The sequence below is a fragment of the Symsagittifera roscoffensis genome, chromosome 7 (genome assembly GCF_963678635.1).
Source record: "Symsagittifera roscoffensis chromosome 7, txSymRosc1.1, whole genome shotgun sequence".
In the NCBI taxonomy this organism is placed as follows: domain Eukaryota; kingdom Metazoa; phylum Xenacoelomorpha; order Acoela; family Convolutidae; genus Symsagittifera; species Symsagittifera roscoffensis.
The window spans coordinates 36,112,850-36,138,619 of NC_087068.1; the positions used below are offsets into that span (position 1 = coordinate 36,112,850).

The following is a 25,770-nucleotide window of genomic DNA, read 5'->3' on the forward strand; positions in this document are numbered from 1 at the left end:
TGATAATTCAAGTAAGCTGTGGCTTTTAGACTTTGCTGTTATAAATTTTTCAAAAAACGCAAATGTTAAGATGAAATGGCACTGCATGTGCAAATTGAAAATAACAGAACTGTAATATTTATATTATTTAATCTGAGCTTTGAATTTATTTAATAATTTGACGAAAAAAAAAGATTTGCTGTTTTTTTTTTGCATTTGTGATATGTTTTCATTCGATAGAGGCCCTTTTGCCAAATTTCCGGGCGTTAGATTGAATGCAGCGATCAAGTGTGGTAGCATCCAAAGATTTCGCCAGCAGCTGTTTAGCTGGCTTTGGATTCAACGGCAGACCCTTGGTTGTTTTTCCTATTCTGGCGTTGCTCACTGTCATTTTCACCACTTTGAGCATCCCTTGTCGCTGTCTCATTTTCTGGATGTCATTCTGAATAGCATTTTGTTTGGCCAATACTTCCTGAAAAAAAAAACAAGAATCAAAATCTTTGCTACAATTAGGACAGAATGTTCCAAACTCTAATTTCGATATTTTTCTCAACACCGGTAAAAATTTAACGTTTGCAGAGTTATAGTAACAACTTAACGGCCTGAATTTGGTTAGTGCAGGGGCCTTCATAACTTACAAATCTTCAGGTGTACAAATCTTATTCTGACCTTGAGCAGTGGGGGTTTGGGCAGATCTGGCAACTTCTCCAGTTCATGGTCCACGTGTAGATTATGGTACACATCACTACTGTCCACCATACACTCTCTCGTTTTGAAGCCACTCATGTATTTGTGCTTGTTGCTCGGCTCTTTTCCCTTATACGCTGCACCTAAAAGTGAAGTTTCTACAACATTACGAGACTGGTATCTAGTAAACTTTTTCTTGAAAAATTTATCGTAAAAACAATTCCTACAAATTGCTACATAACCAAATTTAACTATTCACAAATTGCAAATATAACCATTCATTACATCGAATTTTTTTTGTAATACTTTGAGTTGTTTCTCGTAAGCGTTACGTCGACTTACAGACTTACGCAATATCAATTTAATGTAATCAAAACGGTTACCAGAGCGGTTGCAACACAATTTACTCTATTCCAATCTAGCCTATGCAAATTTACCGTCCCATTTTACCATACGTGTCTTAAGCCAAACTCTTTGGTAAAAATTTTCAGGGCCTATCTTCGTCTAGGCTTTATTTTAAACAATCAAAATAGGTCTTTCCTTAACGTTTATGTACCCTTATTTGTCGTTATGGAAATATTTGGTTTTAATAAAGTGGTTATTGCCGAAAGCAGAAAAATGACAGCAAAATGATAGGTAATGAAAAACTTTTCATGCGAAGTTTTCAATTTTAGACAAATCAACAGTCGAGAGCATTTAGTTGAATTTATGCCCGTTTTTACTCTGTTAGATAACCCAGTTTTTATGATCGTTTAAAGTTTTCTTGATCGAGTGCAAGTTCATGCCTTTTTGTTATGATTCCAGTAGATCAAGTTAACATCAGCACCCACCCCTCAAAACAATTCAGCAGGGAAGCTGTTATTTTGAGTAAAATTGGTTTTTTTTAGTTAGTCAAAAATTCAGATACAGCAGTGCCAAGCTTAAACTAATTTTTTGAAGAGTCTATGGGTAGGGCAGCTATATTAAGCAAAAACAAGTGCAAAAACTGCCCTGGTTGAAGTTCCACCGTTAATGATCGCTTATTCTGTAGTATCCCAGTGATCGCTATTTTCCAGCGCTGATTCATGTATAATTCAAATTTTGTTGCAAGATTTTTCAGAGCTATTCCAGTAATGATTCCGTAGAAAAACATCGCATAAACTCATTCTAGTAGCTTTCAAATGAGAGATTTAGCTGATAAGCTTTTTAGCTTGAGTTTTTTCAAGGATTGAAAGCGCAGAGGTAGCCTACATGTCTATAAATCTCAACGTTAGGGGATCGAAATCCTGTTAGAGCACTATTTTTTCTCATTTTGAAAAGTTTTTTACCGCTGTTTCATCGCTGAAAGTAAGCCAAATTAACGATATTTATTGATAAAAATTGCTATTGTGGCAAGAAACATCGATAATTCATCGACGGCGATCGCTTTTTTTCCACTTTTTTTCTCGCTAATTTTCAATGTGAGCTCAAGCCGGGTGGGCAAAAAACTTTGATAATGAAAAAAAAGTAGATGTAGCAGAAAATGTATTTGATTTAAGAGGTCAATTATTATCGAGCGACAGTTAGCAGCACGATTAATTGCTAATTTGGGGGGGGGGGGGGGGGGGAGGGTTAAAGAGCGACGCGAATCAATTAAAGTAAATTGTTTTGCGTTGGTTGTGGGGGAAACATAACTCAGCAAATAATACAAAACTTCAAATTGGGAACTGAATACCAAATTGAAATGAATTAACTGTAAAATAAGAGAAATCAAACGTTAGTAGCATCTAAACGACTTTTGTTTGGAATCACTCGTTGCAATTATATCTTGCAACTCAACGCGAATACTGATACCGGTACCCGCGCTGAAGTTTCATGGATAATAGTCGATTAAATTGGATTTTAATTGTCAGTCTCTACAAAATAACAAAAATAATCGATTATAATCGATTGAAAATGGATTATAATGATATTATTTTTTTAATCAATAAAATCCCAATATAATCGATTATAATCGATTATAGTCGATTATTTTCAAAAAAATTTATCAAAAGAAAAATAATCCATTTTAATCGATTATAATGGAATATAATCTGTTTATTCAAATCTTTTTGTTGTTTTCATTTTTTCAGAGTTTTGCTAAGCTTAAGTTAGTTTTTGTTCTCTCGCTTAATTTCTTTTTTTCCTATTTTCAATCGAGTTATGAAAAATTACAAAAATTTACCTATAGATCCCACACCAACTCCCCCACGCTTACCCGTACTACAGTTAGATTTAGATGTCCCCTAACTAGAGAGAGAGAGGGGTACGTCGTGTTTGGGGGGATGGGGGATGGCGGTACGTGAGGGGGATGGGGGATGGGGGTACGTGATGGGGGGTACGTGGGGGATGGGGGTACGTGAAAGGGGTACGTCGTGGGTTGTGTGGGGGGTACGTATGGGGGGTACGTTGGGGAGGGAGGGTGGATACGTTGGGCGGGGGGGGGGGTGGTGGTTGACGTGAGGAGCTGGTCAAAAATGCTGTTTTTGGGCACTTTTTGGAAAATTACTACATATTGGCGGCCACTAGTTCAACGTGTTCGTTCAAGTTTTGCATAAAGTTGCAAAAATTAGAGTCATTATTTACAAAATTTAATCAATTTTCATGGATTTTACGTACAAAAAATAATCCATTATATTGAAAACAAAAATGGATTATAATCGATTATAATGGATTATAATGGATTTAAATTTTTCCTAAATAATCGATTATAATCGATTAAAAATCGATTACGTGGTCTAAATTTGACATGATGCTCGATTATATAGACAACATTTTAGTCAACGAAAATCCATTATAATCGATTATTACCCATGAAACTTCGGTGCGGGTATGCCTTTAATTTGCTAGCCAGGAAAAGCTAACGAGGAAAACAACCACTGGTCCACGTCGGAGAAAATTTCAATCTAAGCCGCTTCAAAAATAATAGATAAATTCAAGTAGCGATGTGTGCAGAGACCTTGTAAGACTTCTGTTACGATCATCGCAAAAGACGGAAGACAAAAATCCAACAATTCGGCCGAGGGAAGGCGTAGGCTTTTCTAGATAGGTGTGCTCACCCTACCTTTCACAATATAAATTCATAATAAAATCCAATTCCTGAGAAAAAAAAAATTTTGTCGGAGAACAAATTGGTAGAAATAACTGCCGGAGAAAGGGCCGCCAAGAAAAAGCCATAAGAAGCCAAGCCATATTAGTTGACCTCCTTGAACATTGTAGCAACAGTATAATTCTCAAACAACTTGAGGGCTTCTCGTTCATTTTTGATTTTTAATTTCTTTGTTCTTTATTTTATACCTTTGAATTCTTTTGATCTGATCAGAGCTTTCACAGCTAATAAATGCTGCATGTGAAAAATCGACGCGTGCTGCGAATACTTGCTTTTTACAAATACTACGAATAGTCGCTTGCAACTAACTGTCGCCATTCCTATTGCTACATACGTAATACACAGGGTTGTCTGAGTTGAGCGAAATTAAAAATGAATACTCTAGTCGAAGTTTAAGCTAGAATGTGTTTTGGTTTCTCGAATGATTCCCCAGTCAGCATTGGCAAGGAGCAGTTAAAGACTGATTGACCAATTGCTGATTCAAGGTCGCTGGAGGGCATGCGTCGCTCTCGGCGATATCCGGAATTTCTAGGCAATAATCAGCTCTAACTTTTGTATATAGACGGCTACTTTCTGCTGGCAAGCTCGCAACAGCCTCAAATGACCTTGAAACAACGATTGGCTGATTAGCAGCAAAAACGCAAATTTATTATCGCCGCAGTCGTGCGTGCCAACGTGTTGCGAGTGCGAGCTTGCCAACAGAAGGTAGGACTCAAACGAAAATTAGAGCCCACAAACAGCAAAGCGCGTGAAATTTGCCTACTGACGACCTTCAATAAGAAAGTAACAAGTAAAATAGCGTAGGTCAGAATGGCATAGAGTATATTGGCACAAAATGTAAAATAGGATTGCATAGAATTGCCTGGGATTGATTGTCACGGAACCATTAGAGCATATTTCAACTAAGTTTCACCGGTGTATGAGATTTTAGCAATATTTCGTAATCCAAATACAAAATAGAGCCTAATCCAAATGCCAAACCCACCTAGCAGATCGCTCCTTATGTCGAAAGAGAAATCATCTTTGAACAACTCCTCTCGTTCTTCCTCGTCCAGTGTCGGGATCTTGCCATCGTCCGAATCGGAGTCGCTGCTCCGCTCTGTTTCACGACGTGCATTCACTCCTCTCGATTTGAGCATCGAATTTTCTAGAAAAAAGCAAAGAAAAATAGAACAATTTTTTCTGTAAATATTTCCAAAAAGATCACTCTGAATATTTGTGATGAAACTTCTGAGGATGAACAATTTCATAGCAAAAATTGTGCTAAAATGATATAAATACCGGCCATGTCTGCGACGTCTTTGCAACAAAAATTTGTATTAGCATGACCATGATATGTGATTCAAGATCCAACACGCTATGAAAAAGAAATCCTTACACAAATAAATTAAGCTGATAATTTATTAAACGGACCAATTAGCAATTAAATGTCGTTTTTCTTGCAATACGTATGTGCACTCGGGATGAAGTTATAAAACGCCTCCAATGAAAAAGATTGAGGTTTAATAATACCCCTATGATATAAAGAAGTTGTGTACAGTTCCAATATAATACGGAGCATAAATTTAAAAAGTATGTTTGTTACCTTCTCCAATAACTGAACCTGAAAAAATTTTCGAAATCATTTCAAATTTCTGTAAATACTAATAAAAACTTCTACTCATATTTTTTATGTTCGAGTTCTTAAAACAAACAATGATGACACTAATTATATTCATCTTCCCCATAAGTTCTGGTTGAAATCGTTCTTACTGATTTGGGATGTTTTGAAGATGGTCTTGAGTGAGGCCCAATGGTCTATCTTCTTTCCCCTCATGATCATATTACTACTAGGAGAAGAAGCCCTTTTCAGATTGTAGGGAATAGTTCCCCTGGAGCTATCAGAAAGGTAGTAGTTGATACTGCGCCATGCTCTAGGCTGTCCGAATGTTCCGATGCTCTTTCCAGCTACTGTGAATAGTTTGACAGATCCGTCACTAGATCCACTCACAATCAGGTGGCTCTCCGGAATGATGTCTAAAGAGTTCTTATAATTTGAATTTGAGTTTCAATTTTTTGTAAATTCAAAAAACGACCGGGACAATTTTTCATATAACTGAATCACGTTGCGCTTGCCTATGTAGCCGAAAAATATGTACAACTTGATTGACAAAAAATAATATTTTCATTTCATCAAAAAAAGTTTGTTGCAGTTGTGTATCAATCAGTTTGTTGATAGCCAGAATATGTTATGTTAAAAATTGATAAAAACCAATTATTTCATCCTAAAGCTATTTTAAAACGTTTGGTGTAACTTTTTGGAGAATCCTCAGATTTTGTTGGGTTAACTGAAAACGAACTGTTTAATTATAACAGAAATTGATCCGGAAGTTTTATCGTAATTCTTGAATGAATAACAGCGCCAAAAATGATCAGTTTTTAGTTAAAAAAAAATTGTGGGCCGGAAAATTGAAAAATGAACTCTGGTTGAAATTAGACAACAAGTAATTAGTACAAAAGTTATTAAGAAATTAATCAAAGTAAATTTTCAATTTTCAATTTTCTTTTGTTTTGTCCGTCATTTATTGCAAAAAATTCATCTATCAATGTCATCTATCAAAAAAACATATCCTCAAAAAAATTTAATTACGATCAGTCAACTCACTCATCCTCTTTTTTTAAATTTGTTTTTTTTACTGACGTTTTTTTGCTTGGCGGGGTTATAGAAAGTTTTTTTGAAAAAAAAATCAGAGCAGAGAGAGAGAGAGAGAGAAAGAGAGAGAGAGAGAGAGAGAGAGAGAGAGAGCTCATAACATAACATAAGTAAAAAGCATAATTGAGCATAATTGACCTAAAATTGTCGGCAAATGAGGATTAACAAAAAAACAAAAATAGCCTGTTGCTGGGCAATTAGCACAGAATGTTCCGATCAAACTCATTAATTAAAGTTATTTTTTTTCTAATTTCCACCAAATTAGCGTCGCTCTTGGTGGATTCCAGAACTATACGATCAAATATTAAAAATAGCGAACTAGGCATGATCGACAATGAACCTTTTTAAATTTTTTGTTCACTGATTTTCATTTGTTTTTCAGAAAATCTGTTTTGCCAAATAAGCGCTGAAATAAACATCAAAACTATTTTTCTCTATAAAATGTGTATCGACATTTTTGAAAATGGAAAAATTGAAAATTTTTAAATACCGTTTGAAACACGACTAAAACGACTTTATAATGATTTATCCTTTGACCCATTTCGATGATTATTTGTGGCACCTGATTTTGCGTGGAAAACCAAAAAAACTAAAACACATCCGAATACAAAGTTTCTCCCTATTTTTATTGATCGAAACAAAAAATCAAAAATTTTGCTGTTTGTTTAATTTTCAACTAATGTATAGAACTTCGCAAATTAGTTTTTGAGGAGTAAATTTAAATTTCACCCCTTAAATAAACACTTCGAAACAGTTCGAAATTAGATTAACAACAAAAAGTTTCACACCAGTTTTTGCGAGAAATCGTTTTGGAAATTTCTTAATGACGCTCGAGTCACGAATGAAAGTTCATTAATATAGCTTATCATAGGGCCGATTCTGATTACTACCAATTCTACTTGATTTTGCTTGGCAAAAAATACAAAAAGTTTAAAACATACCGGAAGACATATTTTCTCCCCACTTTCAGTGGTCGGAACAATAGACACATGAAACTGTTTTACCAACCTAGCGCAGTCACGGCTCCCAAGTGCCCCTTGAAAGACGCGAGTAACGGCACAGACAGTTTGGGAATATCTGCAAATACCTCCAGTGGCTCTGTGGCAGCTAACTGGCGACTCACTTTCTTCAAATAGGGGGCAAAGGGGAAGGCGAAGTTGTAGTCGGCCACTTCTAGTAGTCTCTCTCGCTCTTTGCGCCCAATCGCAACTCTCTTCACGCTCCAAACTCTAATGTAACCTGAAATATATATGGTCAAGTTGCGCTCAGTTTCAACATTCCGAATACTGTATTTCAGTTCTATATTTCTTGATTTAATTTCAACAATCATCATTTATTTTAACAAAATCGTTTCAGTTTCGGCAACTTGATTTTAAATTTACTCTTATTTTACGTTGTGACTCAAAATGACTTCTCAGTCTCTAAAGAGCTTGCAGCTTGAGTATCTGCTGGACAGGACAGTTAATGCCAAATTAGTTGCAAAATTTAAACGGTGGAGCCAAACTATGTGATACTGAGCTCGGAATTTGAATTTTAAATGAGATGTTGAAACTAAATAAGGAACTGCGATAAAGTCAACTAAAAACTACGCGTTGAAATTAAAGTCAGAAATTGTATGTGAAAATAAAAAACCGGAAGTATTCTAATCGGTCCGAAATGCTAGTCTTAATTATCGACAACTCAGCAAAAAAAACGGTTTTGAATATGAACAAGACTGCTCGTATCAGGGCGAAGCCCTGAATGTTCCGACTGCCTTTTAAGGTTTATGGAGCAGCAGTAATAATATAAAAAAAATTAAATGAAATAAAATAAAATGAATGTTTTTTTTTTTTTAATTTGAAAATTTTTATGAAAATCATCCCCCCACACGCCATATAAAGTACAAAAAGATAGATTTCGTTCCTTGTAACAAATCAATTATGGCAAATAAGCTTCGTTCAACCAATTTGGAACGATTTATAAGACGGATTAAATCTCGCTTACGCGTTAATAGCGCGAATTATATCGCGCGTTGATTGTCCCAAATTGGTCAAAATGGCCAAAATAGCAAACTTTAAACCCTCATAACTTTATGAAAAATGATCACAGGTGAAATATCTTTTCAAATTTAAGCTCAGGACAACAATACCTTTTGAACGATATAAAAAAATTCCGTCAAAAGAGGCTAGTTAAAAAGTCGAAATTTGTCTGAAGAAAAAAAAACCCACCCCGAGCACAAATATTCCGTTACTTTCGTACCGAAAGTCGGAACAACAAGATTGCTCGTATCAGGGCGAAGCCCTGAACGCTCTGACCGACCTTTGAGGTCTAACGAGCAGAAATAACATGAAAAAATTAATTGTAAGAAAAAAATTGATTTTTTTTTTTAATTTGAAAATTTTTATGAAAATCATCCCCCCACACGCCATATAAAGTACAAAAAGATAGATTTCGTTCCTTGTAACAAATCAATTATGGCAAATAAGCTTCGTTCAACCAATTTGGAACGATTTATAAGACGGATTAAATCTCGCTTACGCGTTAATAGCGCGAAACATATCGCGCGTTAATTGTCCCAAATTGGCCAAAAAGCCAATCTTAAATCCCACACATTTTTGCGAAAAATGATCATAGGTGAATTTTTTTTTTCAAATTTAAGCTCAGGACAACAATATCTTTTAAATGAGATAAAAAAAATTCCGGAAAACATGGCTAGTTACGAAGTCAAAGTTTGTCTGAAGAAAAAAGAAGCACCCCGAGCTCAAATAGTCCGTTTTTTTTTTCGTTACGAAAGTCGGAACAACAAGAGTGCTCGTATATCAGGGCAAAGCCCTGAATGTTTAGACTGTCCCCTTTTTCATTTTGAATAGTTTTTGGAAAAGAAAATATTGAAAACCTTTAAATATTGGACAATACCAAAGTGTCAAACTTTAGGTCGTACGAAATTAATACGACGAATTAGCTAGCCTCAAACCAATTTGGAAAGATTTTGTGGAAACTTTGCCATGCTTAATTATTTCGCGTTACGCTCTCAGCATTATGAGTAAACTCTTCAAAGCGCTTATAATATAGTCCAGAACATGTTTAATTTGGCGACTTTCAAACCCCCAGAACTTAACAAAAACTAATCGGAGGTAAAGTATCTTTAAAATTTGAACTCAAGAAGTCAATCTGATTAATTTAATAGGGCATAAAAAATTTCTGTTGAAAAGAATGATTTCGATCTGTGAAAATCGACTGAATAAAAAAAAACCACACCGATCATAAATATTCCGTTTTCTTCGAAAGTCGGAACAATAAATCCACTAAAGAGAGACGAGGAGAGAAGATACAATAGTTTTATTGACTACCGGTGCGGACTAGTAGTTTAAATCATACAATTTCCACAAACAAATTCCTGTAAGCATCTTCATGATAGACATTTTTCTATTTGAGAACTACCCGTACTAGAGTTTCATGGAAAATAACCGATTACAACGGATTATATCGGCTAAATTTAGCCCGTATAATCAGTTTTCATGACCCATCTAACCAAGAAAATGGATATTATAAGGGATTTAACCGATTTTTTCAATAATTAAAAATCCGTTATAATCCATTATAATAGATTATAAACCAGGTTTTATTACAATATAATCGATTTTTTTTGTTCATAAAACCCAAAAAAATTGATCATTTTTTGAAAATATGAAATTTTTTACTCTACTTTTGCAGCGTTTTCTGCAAAACTTAAACCCGAACGAACATGTTCATCCACGTGTACCCCTACCACCAACTTTCCGCCACCAATCCCCAAGCCCTGCCTCCCATCACACCAGCCACATTCCACACAAACTCCCCCTCCCACACACACACATACCCTAATACACCTCATCCAACAACCTAACATCATTCCATTTCCCCCACACACCCTTCGGCATCCCCCGCACACCCTTCCTCATCTCCCCCCTCACGTTTTTTCTCTATCCCTTCCCCCAGTTTATCGCCCCTTCTCTTGCAGGTTAGAGGTGGGAAACGCAATGGAGGGGTAAGCTGGAAGGAAGGGTAAAATCTCTAAGGGGTCGACTAACTGGATAGATCAAATTGGGCGGGGGTGGCCTAAAAGGGTACTTAACATGGGATGGGGGACAAGGAGGGAATGAAGGATGTAAATTGGGAGAAGTTAGAAAAAACCAGTAGAAACTAGAAAAAAACATAGCGGAGCACTGGTAAAGTGGCTAACACTCCGCTTCCTAACTAAAAGATCGGAGGATTTAGGCACAAAATTATCCGTGCTCAATGCTCGGGGGTAAAGTAACATAAGCCAGTCTAAAAATGTACAAATTTTTTTCATGCAAACTTTAACCAGGGGCACAGCAGCGGCTCTCCGTGAAAAGCTGAACGGCTCGTATTTTGTATTTTTTCTTTTAAAAACAGCATCCATTACAAAATTTGATCATTTAAAAAAAACTCGACAAAAAAATTCTACTTTTTGATCGACCATTAGCATCGGTCACCTTAAGATTGTGGCTTTTTACTTTGATGAAAAGTTCATTAAATTTGGCTTGATTTTTCAATGAGTGAACCTTTGCAATCGCCGGTCACAAAAATCAGATTCGAAGGGTCTGTTGCAGTAGCATTGATCGCCACTTTGTCACTCTTGGCCGCGAAAAATTGACCCAACATCTTAGTACCCACTGAAGCTGCCCAGGCATACACCCAGCCAAAACTAGTAGCAGTTAGCAGCGTTGCAGTCGTAGGTTCCAGAACCCTCGAATTTAATGACGTCATAGTAACGACACTGCAGTACTTTTCCTCCAATGGTTCCACAACACGTTTCGAAGCACTGTGAAACTTCCTACCCGAGCTGTGTTGCGAAAATCCTGAGCTGCGATTACGGTTGTAAATGTTTTCACGAGATGAAGAGGTCTTGCTTCGTCGTCCGGTGTACATCGAACGTCGCGATTCGGCTCTGCTTTTAGACCCGATAACGTCCGAAGCCACTTCGTTGAACTCAAGCTCTTGAGGTGTTTGAATGCTGGAGGCACATTCGTTGACATTGTAACGGAAGGCGAAACGACCCGTGTCCGAATACCAGAAGATGATGTCACCGTCGTAATCAGCCGAGACGACGAACGTGCCAACGCGAGTGATGCACTGGATGTCGTCGACGTGTTTCTGCTCCCAGCATTTGATGTCTCTGTCGTCGTCTTCTTTGGCATCGAAGATACAGTACACATTTTTGCTCCAACCACCTGAAAAAACGGATCCTATTAACTGACCATATTAACTGCACAACATTTTTTTTTTGAAAAATTTTAAATTAAATAACTCTAGCAATGGCATTCTTTTTTAAATGACATTGTTTTGTTAATTTAACAGGATGCAACATACTGGAAAAGAATGCTATCGTTTCTTAACTATGTATTTAACTTTTTCTCATATTGAGTACCGCCCAACTGGACAAAACCCCGAATTGAAAGGTACCTTATAACTTTTTTAAAAGCTCTATGACTGGTAGTTTGAATTTGTATGAAACAGAATCGTTGTGCAGTTACCTGTGAAAATTCTGTTGCGCATGTATACCATGCCACCTATCTCGTTCTCGTCACATGTCTCATATTGGTCCAGACAACTGCCATTGTTGAAGTTCCACACCTTCACGAAACCGTCTTTGGATCCTAACATCATAGAGAAAAGTTGAATTCAACTTATGCAAAGTAAGGTAATTAATTTTGGTGATAGCGATTGCTGAGGGTTGAATTTTTTCCTCATTGCCAGAAGACACAGAAAAATTTTACACAGCAGACTTCAATCTCAAAATATCACTTATAGTGATTGAAATCAGTATTAAGTTTCTGACCTGTGAATAGACGTCTGTAAGTGGGATCAAATGCCATGGCGGTGATCTCGAGGTTGATGATTCTGCCATTGATGTTCCACAAGTGACAACCACTGAACTGCATCAATTTCTTCCCATTCTTGTAGTCCCAAACACAAACTGTAGAATGCTGGTCTGCAGACACTACCTTGGAACGGCAAATTATATTTGAGACAAATCGTTTGCAAGGATAATAGTTAATGACTGCACATGAAAAAAAAATCAGGATTGTTTTGCACCGAATAATTTTTCTGAAGAAGTCTGAAGAAACAAACTATAGGCTTAGGTTAATAGATTAAGTTTTAGATTTTCTTTAGACCCCCCGCAGATTTTCTCGATGAAGAGGGAGGGAGTGCATTTTCAAAAAAAAAACGTTCTAAGACTGTCGAACTTTTTTTTTGATTTTATAGAAATTGATTTTCTGAGCTCTCTCAAATCACTATAAACTATCAAAACCTTATTTGTTCCACATTTTCTGCGCCGCAAGCAATTTTTTGAAAAAAAAAACAAGTCAAAATGCCACCCCCTTAATCCACGTCTGGTTCACCGCCTATATTTAGGCTAGATCACCTTTCTCAAATACAAACTAGATATTTCAGTGAGAAAAACTTAATATCGTTAATAGGCGAGTAGTGATAAACTGGAAAGTCTTTTTTTTCACGCAAGACCAGCTAGTTAAGCAAACCTCAAAATCAATTAAAGAAAAATATCAGACATAGAAACGTAACTGTTTTTCGCAAACTCAGGCAGCTAATAGAAAGAAGAACTCCAAAAATTAATTACGAAGAAGCCTTAAAAATTACAATCTTAGCAATTAAAATTTTCATTTGGCATAAGCATTTCTTATAAATACAAGGTTGCAATGATAGCGCTTCACTTAATCGGATATAGAAACCAAATTATTCACAAAGAACGCAAGCGAACTCTATGACTAAACAGAGTCAACAGTCTGTCAGAAAACTTTTGATGACTTCGAAAAAAAAATCACATGAAGACCCTTGGAGTATGATGTTTTCAATCTATTAAACTGATGAAGAACACATTGTTCCACCTACCACTTCGAAGACTGGGTTGTATAGAACACACGTGACTCCTTTGCCATGTGACTTGGGATCCTCCACTTTAGCACCTGTCTTCCTGGAATTCAAGTTGCCTGTTCGCTCCCGGAACACTATCTCTTTAGTGGCCAGAATCAATTTGCCTGTAAGTAATTGATTTGACCGGATTAATTCAATTTTATCCGGTTTTTTCGTGGAAAACATTAGACGAAAATGTCAATTCTTTGAAATGATCTTTCAGAAACAAACATCATGCTTAGTATCTAAAGAAAGGTCTTCAATAAAAGCATATTTTCCTTCAGTATCAAACAACTTTTTGGCTTGCAGCTAAGATATTGATAACAAGGGCTACCATTTTGTGAAAAATATCACAAAAAACGGACCTGTCAGTGGTTTTGAATAACGGTGTTTGTGAAAAAATAAGAGATAAGGAAAAAATAGTAACCAAGAACGAGTGAAATTTACCAACCGTCGATGGGGTTGAATGCGACTGCAGTGACGTCATGGGGCTGCAAGTGGACATAGTTGGCATTGAATGACTGAGTGACCTTAGTGTCCGCTATGTCCCACACTTTCACATAGTTGTCCGCAGATAGACTCAAGATACTGTTGGTCACAGTGTCTATACACACGAACTCCACTCTGAAAATAAAGAGCTCAATGATCAAAATATTTTAGCATGAAGTTCTTCACAGAGCTGCTATTTATACTCGAGGAAATTATTTGAATTTTAATGGCTTTTTAATTTTAACAGGCCGAGTTAATCGCCTTGCACCGAAAATGCTAGTGATAAGATTCCATACTTTTGTCTATGGAAAATAAGAGTTATACAGTTCCCATATTATGAGACTAGCCTTTTTAAAACAAAAAAGAATTGCCGTTCCAAAAAAAACGTCATTTTAATTCATAAAACTAATTAATGAGCAAATGACACTCTCTAGAACTGTCGGAATGAGCAAAACTGAAAATTTTAAATACAACATGCCCTAAAATAACCTTTAAAATATCGTGAAATAGGATAAAAGTAAATCTTTTTGGACTGAGAATAGGATCAAAGTTCTAAAACCAATCTACCCTAGTACAATCCCTCTTCTCCTTCTGCCCTAGTACAATCACTCCTTGAATTGTGAAGGGGCTGCTTTCTTTTGAAACTCATCCCTTCCCCACTCCTAATTCCATTACTGCACCACACCCCCCCCCCTCAGCCCTTTTACCTGGCATTGTGTCCGACTAGTATGTTGAGTGGCTGACTGGGCATGTAGGGGTCCCATATCTTCACTCTGTGGTCCACTCCAGCGGTCACAATCACATTCAACTCCTCCGAGTAGTCGAAACACGTCACACCTAATTAACCAGACGACACAAACTAAAGCACTTTGTGGCTAATCATCATACTTATTCCATAACGCTTCCTATGACGCTGCTAATATTATAAAAAACGCTGTTATATTTTTAATCCATCAGTTGCAGTTTCAAAAGTATTGGAAAAATCATTGTTTTCTGCAATCAAGCAACCCAGAAAAAATAGTCTAGTTGATTGATTTTTCCTTTGAAACGTCAACCCTGGAATGAAGTCGACATAATTGTGAACTGTCTACCTTTCGTGACGTGGAACACATATGGAGGTCGCCCGTTCTCTCGAAGCAGGGATACCACCATCGAGTTCTGGGATGCCCAGGAACATGAAATGAACTGAGATGAACCTGCAAAAATAAACTAATGAAGTAATCTGACCGTTTAAGATGGCTATCTAACGAGTTGAAAAAGATATAAGTATGGGCAAAAGGTTAGGTATAAATTATTAAGGCTAATGATTTACTTTAATGCTATTCTTGAGGTTTGCAGATCAGCAAATAAAGGAGGAAAAAAATCAACGAGCTGTTCAACTTGATGCGGCTCCTCATCTCTGATTTCTCAGTTCATAATCATATAGTTAATACAAATTGAAAATTCATTGTTATTTTTTGGCTAGTTTTTCGATTAGCAAGAGAGTATTGAACAAGAATCCAAAATGGCTGTGAATAAAGAAAAAATATATTCTTATATAAAAGCGAGAAACTGGATACCGAGTCCTTGTGAGGTTTAACAACTCATTGATTATTTTGGCCAAAAATAATTTTTCTAAAACCTCCACTGTCTTTCTCCACCCAATGTAAAGTGCAAAATGAAATATTTCTCGGCTGGTCACGCATTGATCAGATCAAACAAATTAAACTAAATCAATTGGTCATGATTCCAGAATTGGAATATTTCGTCGCTTACGCGTCAATATTACAAATTATATCACCCCTATATATTATCCCAAATTGGCAATTTGAACTTTAAAACCCATAACTTTACGAAAAAAAAGCTACTAAACATCTTAAAATTTATGAAGCAATTGCATTGCTTTTTGGACGGTACTCGCATCCAAGAAAAGTGAAAAAACAAATCCCTTATAATGGGTTTTTTTGTGGTTTAAAATGTTAACAAAATAGCTGATTCCCATGTTGCATTCAGACAAAATGGAAGAAAAAACCAATAATAATGTTTTGTTTTATCAAATTTAAAATTGAATATAATTCGTTTGAAGTCAATTAAAAAAAAGTTTTTGTGTCGCGTCAAGTAAAAGCTTGCAGGAAATTCTGCATTTAACAAATTAGTAATTCAGAGTTTTTGCCGAACGAGTATACGACTTATTCGATTTCAAAACCTAAACTTTCTCGAATTGTGAAATGAATCCATAAAAGTACTTATCCCCACGTTCACCCCTTATCTCCAACCAACATTTGTCCCTTTGCCCTTTTACTCCCCCATCGCTTGCCTTTTATTCTTACTCTTCACCAACACCAACAGCACCACCCCTCCCCCCCCCCCCCCCGCACACCGCATGGTAATTCGTGGCACCCCCTTCCCCTGCAAAAGCGTTGCGACAGATTTTTTGGTCAAACTTTGAAAATGGAGCTCAAAAAAACCAATCAATTGAAAACTTTTGTGGAAAAATCACTGTTACGACGCGCTATCCCTGCAAAAAATTATTTGCATGCATACAAAGTTACAGACAAAAAAATTCTTCTACTAACAATGTTTTCTGAAAAAAAAAATCAAAAAAGCCATTTTTGGGCTTTTTTTGGAAAGTTTTGACTGAAAAATAGCTCCAACTTTGCGCCAAAAAACATCTGAACAAAATCATAAATTGGTTGACAGCAACCTAATTGAGTAGCATAAAACGACAAATAAAAATCAAATTGACGCAGACAACAAAATCGAAATTGAATAGCAGGTAAACAACTTTAGTTTGAAACGTGCAAACTACTTTGTATGATTCAGTTTTGCATCTCAATAAAGTTAAGAAAAAACAATTATAGTAGAAATGCATTGTTTTTGTCTATATAAAAAAAATTGATTATAATTGATTTGCATTTTTAAATTTTTGTAAAACAATTATCAATGAAATCCGTACTTAATTGATAATAACAGATTAATTTTCTTTTAATAGACACTGACAATGAAACTTAAGTTTGTTTAATCCGAGAGCAGTGCGGGTAAAACTATCGTTCAAACGGATGGTTAAACAGTCGGAGTTTTTCAGTAAAAAACCAAATTTTTTTTAAAATGTTTGTCCCAATATAAGTAGTATTGATGTCCTTAGCATGTATGACACTTAAGCGCTGGTTTTAATGTTGCAAAAAATCTATACACAGAAATTTAAAATTAATTATTGCTATTTTATTTAAGTTAGAAAACGAAAACTCGAAGTGTAACAAATGCGTTTTTGGGTGCAGACATTTTGGAAGTGCGTGATTTGTGAAAGTTATTCTAAAAACTAAAAAATGCAGACGAGTTTTTCCCAACGCTGAAATAACTTTTCGAAAATGAATGTTAAAAATCTGAATCTTGTCTAAAAGGGCTTTAAGATAATATGCTTTTCAGGCAAGCTCAGTTTTATAACAGACCACATAATGTGCTCGCTTGCATCCTAACTCCTCCTGGACTTTATAGGACTTTCTTGAGGGGAAGCGCGTTATTTTGAAAATTTTGCTAAATTTTTTTTGCAAGTTGACTGAATTGTTTTTACGAGCTCTCCTTGTTTTTAAAGATCCATCTTGAAAATTAAAACCTCATTTTGAAAAGGATTTGAAACAACAAGCTAAAGAGAACTTGGAAATTTTTGGTTTTCACTAAAAAGCTGAAAGAGAAAGAAAGAATTTATTTCTCATTGTTAATGGTAAATTTGCATATAAAGAGAATTTAAAATAGAAGCACCAGAAACAGCGAGTGGACAGTTCATGAACCCAATTTGGTTACACAGCACTGCCCGTTTTTTCCTCGAGCGCTCCTCTCGAAATATGTTAGTACATATTGGCGTTTCGTATATATATATATATATATATATATATATATATATATATGTGTGTGTGTGTGTGTGTGTGTGTGTGTGTGTGTTTTAAAAAGTTAGATTTGGCCAGCAAAAAGGGATGTCTCAAAAGACTATCGAAAGGGGGAATTTTTGGATGCTCAGATGTTCGAATTGCTGAGGAAATGAAAAGCTTCCGCATCTCACCTCCGAAATTCATTTCTGGACACATGGGTTCAATGTTTCACTTATATTAAACTAAATGTAAACATTTTTAGCAAAATTACCTGAAATCTATATAACTACCAAATGAACCCAGCTGGGTGTCGTAATGCAGGCCATAAATATTTGGGACAGGGACAAAAAAAATTTCACCAACAGTTGATGTTCTCGTTCGTTATTTCTAGTTTCTAACCTGGTAGGAACTTGATTTGCCTGGTCCAGCTGGAGTGGATGTTCTTGTGCTGGTAGAACTTGCAGTGGGGGAATTTGCCAGAGGAGAACACATCCAGGGGCATCTCCCTCTTGGAGTTGAGCAAAGTGTCCGAGAAGAAACTGGTCAGCAGAGTCTCAGTTAGGGCTATGATGAACACATTGCCGCCTAAAATGAAAGAAAGAGAAATAGAATCCGATGTTTCTCCCGTTCGTACGCTTGTACACAAAATGTTGTTAATATTATAAAGTATTGGTAAGTAAAATTAGGAAAAGGAGCCATTTTATGTGACTTGGTGTTTGTTTTTGAAAAAATCAGAAGTTGAAAGGGACCTGTGTCGCCCCAGAGGAGACAGCTTCTGTTGGAGTTTGTGTAGTCGTAGTGGTAGTGCATGCACTCTATGCTGTAGGGCAGTCTAGTCACACTGCACTGCTTCTCGAACTTACTCACATCGAACAGCCACAACTCATTCAGAGTAGACGCCACTGCGATCAAACTAAAAGTACACATTGTTGGTTAGTACAGCCCTCATTTTTCTTTTGAAACCTATAAAACTTTCGAAATTCTGTTCTTAATCTAAACTTTAAAACATATTATTTTGTGCAAGAAAAATTTATTAAAATAAAACCATAAATATAACTACCCTATAAATAAGACTACCAATCAATTACAAGAGCAAATACTAATTTACCCACAAAATTATAGAAACATTTTTTCCGAAATATTTTTTCGCGATGTGTTTTCTCTGAGAAACGTTTGTAAGTTGCTATTATTCCATGAGCTTAGAGATATACAATCGAAATGAAGAAAAATCATCTTTCTTTTTCATTTTGCTCAGGGGATATTACCTAATTCTATGTATATAGATTTTGAAAGAGTAGATGAAACTTTTAAAAATGGAGGAAGAGTGCCTTAAATTAGCCATGACAGCCATGTCCCGACAGCAGAGGGGAGTGTGGCCCCTGGGGGGACATCGCAGCTTGCGGGTGTGGTGGAAGGCATGGTTCCACACGTTGATCACGCCAGACTGAAATAACAAAACAAAATGAAAGTTGGTCAAGGCAATGCCCACAAAAGAGCCGGAAATGGAGTATTTTCATCCATTGGGAGATGCCATAGATGAAGCGGCAATTTCTGGAAAGCTCCAAATATTCTAGAAAACGAGGAGTCCAATTCTTGGTAAGCTGGAGGAAAAGAGGTTGGTTAGGGTTAGAAAAGATTTCGAAATCTCACATAGTAGGTTAAGAAACTTTTGGCACAGTCGTGTATTTTTGACAGAATAACGGGATAAGGTTGCATCTAATATGGTAAATCATATATGGATAGTGATCAAAAAAGAATTTGATTATAATGTACCTCATCTAGAGTGTAGTATCTTCCCCTGTGGGGAATGGGGACAGAGTGGGTGAAGGAGACACTTCGGGTGAGGGGAGTGTGTCTCACTCTCACTATCAAGTGGCTGTGCTTCCGAGGCAGTTCCACTTCATCACGCACAAACGGCTGCTCCATCATCATCGCCTGTGCACAAAAACAAGAGACTGACGATAAAGAAAAAGTTGTCGTGGAGGGGCGGATTTTCAAAACATGTTCGAAAATTTTGTCGACCTTTTTTATAGGCCGACCCAATTGATTTTCCGAGCTCTCTGAGATCACGATAAGACCCTATTTTATTTTAACCAAATCTTTTGCGCCATAGGCGAGTTTTTAAAAACATGATGAAAAAACGTTTTTAGGCTTTTTGGGAATGTTTTGACGAAAAAATCGCCTTTTCTGCTCACTATCCCCCTCAAAATTAGTATATATTGGCTCCAAAGGCACTATTAGAAAATTTTAGGGTCGGTTAGCCACAAATGGATGCCTTAAATTACTGCCAAAAGGGGAAAGGAGAAAAGGGAGACTCATAAACTTACAACTTCTTTCCAACATAGGCGGAAATTTTAAAGTGATCCGAATTACTTAATTGGAAAAGATAGACTTAAATTTCAAAAATATGAAAAAATCATCAAAATACAATACCAAAAGGAAACGAAGATAAACACGGAAATAAGTGAAAAGAATAGTTCTCAAAAGACTTAGTCTTCAAAAAACAGAGCAAGAATGGCAAAAACAGTTAGGACAAAGAATACATACTGTAGTTAGAACAAAAACTCAGAAACAAGAGTTATTGGTAAGTTTCATTCATGTATTGTAATTCGAACTGATTTTGAAGGTTTCCGCTACGCGTAGACTGTAAGATATGCTTCATCTGATTATGCAAGCGCGTTTCCAGTAAAAATGATTGGTGATTGCACCTTCGACAATGTTGAATCTACTCAATCATGGTAGGAATCAGGTTATAATCCTGAAAAGGTCTTTTGTTCTACTGAAAAGCTGACACACCTTTTGTCGCATTCTTTTAAATTGGTGAATGCTGAACGGCAATAATAAAATGCTTGTCTCTCATTTTAGCAGATATCGCATTATGGATTTTTATTGAATATTTTTAAAGCAAGTTTTCATCTTGCTTCAGCTATTAAACTATGTACCTAATCGAAAAATCTGAAGAAAAAATAAAAACCAAATGGGCGCGAGATAAAAAATAATTTCGGCTATTTATCAAATAATAAATGATAACTAGTTGAGTTTTAATGGCAAATGGGATGAGAGAAATAGATTGTATTTGAGTCGGTGATACATAGCAGAGCATACTTAAAATAGTATACCTTGATGAGGTCTTTCTCGAGGTACTCCAGTAGCATGTAGGAGAGGAACTCGTCCCAGTCCACCGTGCCATCACAGTTGGTGTCCACCTTCATGAACAACTTCTCCAGCTCCCTCTCATCCACCCGACCACCCAACACCTTCTTCATCGCCACTACAACACAACAAATAGCTACACTAAAATCAACTGCTATTTCTAAACGATATTCCAAATGTTTAGAAAAAACAAATGCTATGACGTACTGTTTCTTGTTGACCAAAAAAGCATGCGTTTTAGCGTTTAAAAAAGGTTGTTTTTAAAATAGATTAGGTAAAACACCCACACACGCGAAGCAGGAGTTTCACGACAAATTCTACGCATAAAAAATAGTAATTGATGAAACGGTTACGGAATAGTAGAATTTACAAACAGAATCATCCGCTTCATTAACAGCCTTGGCAAAATGTGAAAAAAGCAGCTCAGAAAGAGATTGACGCCGAGATACGCGACTCATGTCGCAACTTTATTGGTTAGCGGAACTGTCCATCGCGCGATTTTTCAAATTTTGTTCACAATTACTTGAGCCATAAACTGAAATATAATTAAGATCAAAACAATACTTTTCGAGTTTTTCCTTTTTTGCTTACATTGTTTTCATATTGAGAACAACCACAAAAAAATGAAACCCTCGCGAGAAGAAAGAATAGAAAAAAACGCAAATTTGAGTTTTTTTTCATAAGTAAGTTGGATTTTGCAACTTTAATCGGCAAACTTGAAGCAATCATTCCAATATGCATCGATTTGAAAAAGCTTGAATATCGAATAACTTATTTGCAACTCTTTTAGTACATGGCATGTAATAGAACCAACAGAAACGGGAGTTGCTTATAGCCCGTTCTTTTGATGGGACGATCGGTTATCATTCAATGAATCATAGCGGCGTTCTTTCTTGAACATAAACGTAGTTAACGTCAAGGGCACGCTGCACGGTACGAGAACCCAAAATGGCAAACAGCAGCATGATGATTTCTGGTCTTGTTTTCATCCGTCCCATAGAGAACGGAATGTGGCTACATTGGAAGATTTAAAGTAATTTTAAAAGGTTCCAAAAAATACAGCTACAACAAGAAGTAAAAATTTTGTTAAATTTTTTTGGTTAGCCTGAAATGGTTCTTTTGGGTACCGCTAAAAGTCGCAACAAAAAACAACAAATAAAGAAAATAAATATACAAAATATAGAAACCAATATAGAAACCAGTTTGCAGAAATCAATCTAGCTCATCCCCTTTAATGTCAGGTTTCAAAGGATTACTATCGCCTCGAACTAACAAACACTTTTGCTGAACTTTAAGGCATCTTTTTCAGTTTTGAATAATCCGACGTTTTTATCCATGTTGCGTTTGCTGCGGTTGCCAACGGATATTTTCCGAATTTGTGCTAGCTGTTTGTACAAATAGGGGATTCCAAAGCACAAAAGATGTGCCTTGTGACAGCGCCACTCCACATCCGTCTTAAAAAATGGAAGAGCCGAAAACTTTTTGAAAATGGGGAGACGCTTTGTAGTTGGGTGTGTTTTAGTTTTTTCCCACGCAAAATCAAGTATCACAAATAATATTCGGACAGGGTTGAGTAATATTTTGTGATTTGAACCACATTTTAAAAATTTCAAAAAAGTGTCGATAAAAGTCGTTTTGAAAATTCTGATTTTTCGACTTAGTTCGAGCAAATAAAGCAAGCGAGCAGGCTTACAACAGCTGAATTAGGTAATTTAAGACCTTAAAATTTAATTTTAAGCAAATTTTTAAATTTTTTCTCAGTCTTTTTTCTAAATTTTTTTTTGACCAATTCGCTTATATTACTATTACTGTCTAATAGTAATATGCATTAACTTTTTTTTTACGTCAGATCCTTTTATCACACCAAGCAGAAAAAACTACACTAATTTGGAAAAAAAAACTTTCTAAGCCGTAGTTTTCTAAAGACTACGGTCGGAAAATTCTGTGCTGCTTACACAGTAACCGGCTATCCCTGTTTACATATGGACTCGTCCATAAATTTGTTTTGTCTCACTTCTCTTATCATTAAATTTCTGATGGTTGACTGACCTTTAAACTCGTCTATGTCAAGTCCCCCTCCCCCATCCTCGTCCGCCTCCTCGAATATCTCCTGCATCCTCACCAAGTCCTCCTGTCCAGTGTCCTGGTCTATCCCACCACCGCCGGAATCCTTTCCACTCCCTATGTGTTAGCGAAAACTTATACTCTCATTTTACTTTAAAAAGGACTGCCTACATATTTCAAGTGCAATTTTATTGTCTTCTTTACAAAAAAATAAACTAATGATCTGCAGATCTTAAGGAACGACTTACATACAGCAATTTTATTTACAAACACTTTTTCATAAACATTTTTTTTCATTAGCTACTGCAACACTGAAAACTTTATTCAGAAACATTTTTTTTCATTTTGCTACTGGAACACAAAGTGATCTCAAAAGTTTGAATGCTTTTGCATCTTCCCATGACTTTAGCAAAGAGTTTTGCGCATTAGACCATGCTAGCCAATCGCAAAAATTCTATGAGTAGCACAATTCAGTGCCAGACTCTTTCAAAAACATGAAATTTTTGCTTCTGCTTGCCTTTTCTCTTGTCATCAATAAATAATTTCCCTCTGCGCAAAGTTAACATCAAAAGGTTATTCAATTCAATGGTTGAAACAGACAGTTTCGTGCAAAAATTAATTCCCCTGTTGCAGCATCGGTAGGTCACTGAAAAAGCTGTATTTGTTACATACAGCATTCAAACAAGGAAGAAAAATACTTCCGGTTCTCCCTAGAGTAAAAAAAGAACTTCATTACTGAAAATTTTGAACTTGGTAATGCTTAACCAAAATATCCCTACCTGCCCCTGCCCCCATGCCACTGGCGCGACTGCTCGCCCCACTCATTCGGCTGCTGGCCCGAGTCCTGCCCGAATGGGCGTCCCTCTTCGCGTCATGGGTCATAACTGTCTCACCCACCACCACTTTCCAACGAACAACTGTCGATCTTTGCCCTTCTTCCTCCTCCTCCAAGTTATTTGCCTTCAAAACAAATTGTGCAGCATTTGATTCTTAAAAAAAAGTAAACAAAATGAGCTTAACTCAACAGTTAAAGCCAAGTTTTTTTTAAAAAAGGGGATGGCTTAAGCTGTCAAATAAGCTCGTGAGTAGTAAGGTCTCAAACAATTTGTAACCCGTCCCCATCCTGCATAATTTCACAAAAGTGTTGATCCAAAATCAAATGTCAGAAGTAAAACTCAGAAAGAGTTTAATACCTTCTCAATAACGAATTTGAGGATCAAATTGAATTAAGATATGCAGTTTGCTTTGGAATTCGGGAACTTTTTTCAATTTTTCTAAGTAATACGTGAAATTTAATTACCTATAACTTCAAAAATTTTGAGGACGATCAAATAAAACGATTAACCTCAAAATGCAAGGGGTGTCCGCCATTTTGTGAATAGTATATATTTGAGAGTTGATAGATAAATTACCTGAATCTGTTTGATGTGCATTTTGTTGGGGTTCTCAGTTCTGTTAGATAGATAAAGTGGTAGGTGATATACAGTACCGTCCGTATTTTGTGATTTATTTATGGAGATTAAATGGGATTTGAACAAAAATATCACCTATTTAAAATTGAACCTGTTTGGAAATAAGCGATTATCTTATTATTGGTTGCAAACAGTAACAAAAGGATACGTTCCAAGTGAACAAAACCTAGAATAGTTTCAGAATGGTTAAATTGAATTGTATGCAAATTATCCCGGCCGTATTTTTTTAATTGGATGCAATCGTGTTTTTTTCTACTTCCAACAAAAATCATGATGAAAACATTACAGAAACCCAATAAAACTCAACCTAAATCATAAAAATTTATACATTTTCTCATGATATCAACTCTCTCATTCCCTGCAATAACAATAGGCTTCCTTTCACTGTTAAAATATAGGATGCAAACGATCATTTGCAGTCTGGTGAGCTCGTGTATCATATTACATTAAAAAAGTTCCAATTCGAATTGCCGCCAGCTAAGTTTCCGCAAACACTCCCAAAAAAAGAACAAGACTGCTCGTTTCACAGCGAAACCCTGAGTGATCTGACTGCTTGTTAACGTCTATGGAGCAGCAAAAACATTTAAAAAAACATTAAATGTACTATAACAAAATGAAAAAAAAATTAGTTTGAGTTTTTTTTGTGAAAATCATCACCCCACGCGCCATATATTATACAAAATGATAGATTTCGCTCCTAGTAACCAATCAATGATGGCAAGTAAGCTTGCTTCAAACAATTTAGAACGCTCACGCGTTAACAATTTTAAATATCCGCTCACGCGTTAATAGCGCGGAATACATCGCGCGTTAATTGTCCCAAATTGACCATACTGGCAATCTTTAAACACTCTTAATCTTACAAAAAAGATCAAAGGTGAAATATCTTTTCAAATTTAAGCTCAGGACAACAAACACAATTTTTTGAATGATACTTAAAAACTCCGTCAAAAATGGCTGGTTAAGAAATCAAAATTTGTTTGAAGAAAAAAACTATCCCGAGCACAAATATTCCGTTACTTTCGTTAGAAAAGTCGAAACAACAAGATTGCTCGTATCAGGGCGATGCACTGAATCTATCAACTGCCTTTTAATTTCTATCGAGCAGTAATATGTTGAAGAAAAAAAATAAATTTAATAATATAAAATGAAGAAAAAACTTAATATTAAATTAAAAAACTAATTTCACAGGTGAAATGTCATTTCAAATTTAAACTCAGGAGAAGAATATCTTTTGAATGATTTTAAATAATTTCCTCAAAACTGGCCAGTTCAAAATTCGAAATTCGTCTGAAAAACAACCACCCCGAGCACGACTGTTCCGTTACTTTTGTTACGAAAGCCAGAAGGAAAGGTTAACAAAAGTTA

General features: G+C 36.1%; 2 protein-coding genes across 5 annotated transcripts in view; both read right to left on the reverse strand.

The window, feature by feature from the left end:
* LOC134851782 (coiled-coil domain-containing protein 66-like) overlaps positions 1-25,770 on the reverse strand; it is a 263,446-nt gene that overhangs the window by 232,900 nt on the left and 4,776 nt on the right. The window lies entirely within an intron of this gene.
* On the reverse strand, positions 113-24,432 carry LOC134852012 (WD repeat-containing protein on Y chromosome-like). The gene is made up of 21 exons (XM_063868288.1): positions 24,343-24,432; positions 23,710-23,890; positions 22,916-23,047; positions 20,833-20,984; positions 19,487-19,648; positions 19,042-19,157; positions 18,463-18,641; positions 18,113-18,298; positions 14,960-15,064; positions 14,576-14,705; positions 13,831-14,003; positions 13,355-13,504; positions 12,286-12,447; positions 11,981-12,103; positions 11,009-11,677; positions 7,473-7,703; positions 5,525-5,788; positions 5,358-5,375; positions 4,758-4,919; positions 649-809; positions 113-451 (listed from the first exon to the last, which is right to left on the reverse strand). Exons 1-21 carry the CDS (start codon positions 24,361-24,363, stop codon positions 209-211), a joined length of 3,720 nt encoding a protein of 1,239 aa, XP_063724358.1. The 5' UTR covers positions 24,364-24,432; the 3' UTR covers positions 113-208.

What these genes read in the sequence shown, in the direction of transcription:
- LOC134852012 (XM_063868288.1), bottom strand. Translation starts at nt 24,363, where the DNA reads ATGCACATCAAACAGATTCAG. An exon ending in GATACTACACTCTAGATGAG is followed by an intron (nt 19,158 to 19,486) that starts GTACATTATAAT and finishes TTGTTATTTCAG; the next exon opens with TCTGGCGTGATCAACGTGTG. An exon ending in GCGCAACAGAATTTTCACAG is followed by an intron (nt 11,678 to 11,980) that starts GTAACTGCACAA and finishes CCGTTTTTTCAG; the next exon opens with GTGGTTGGAGCAAAAATGTG.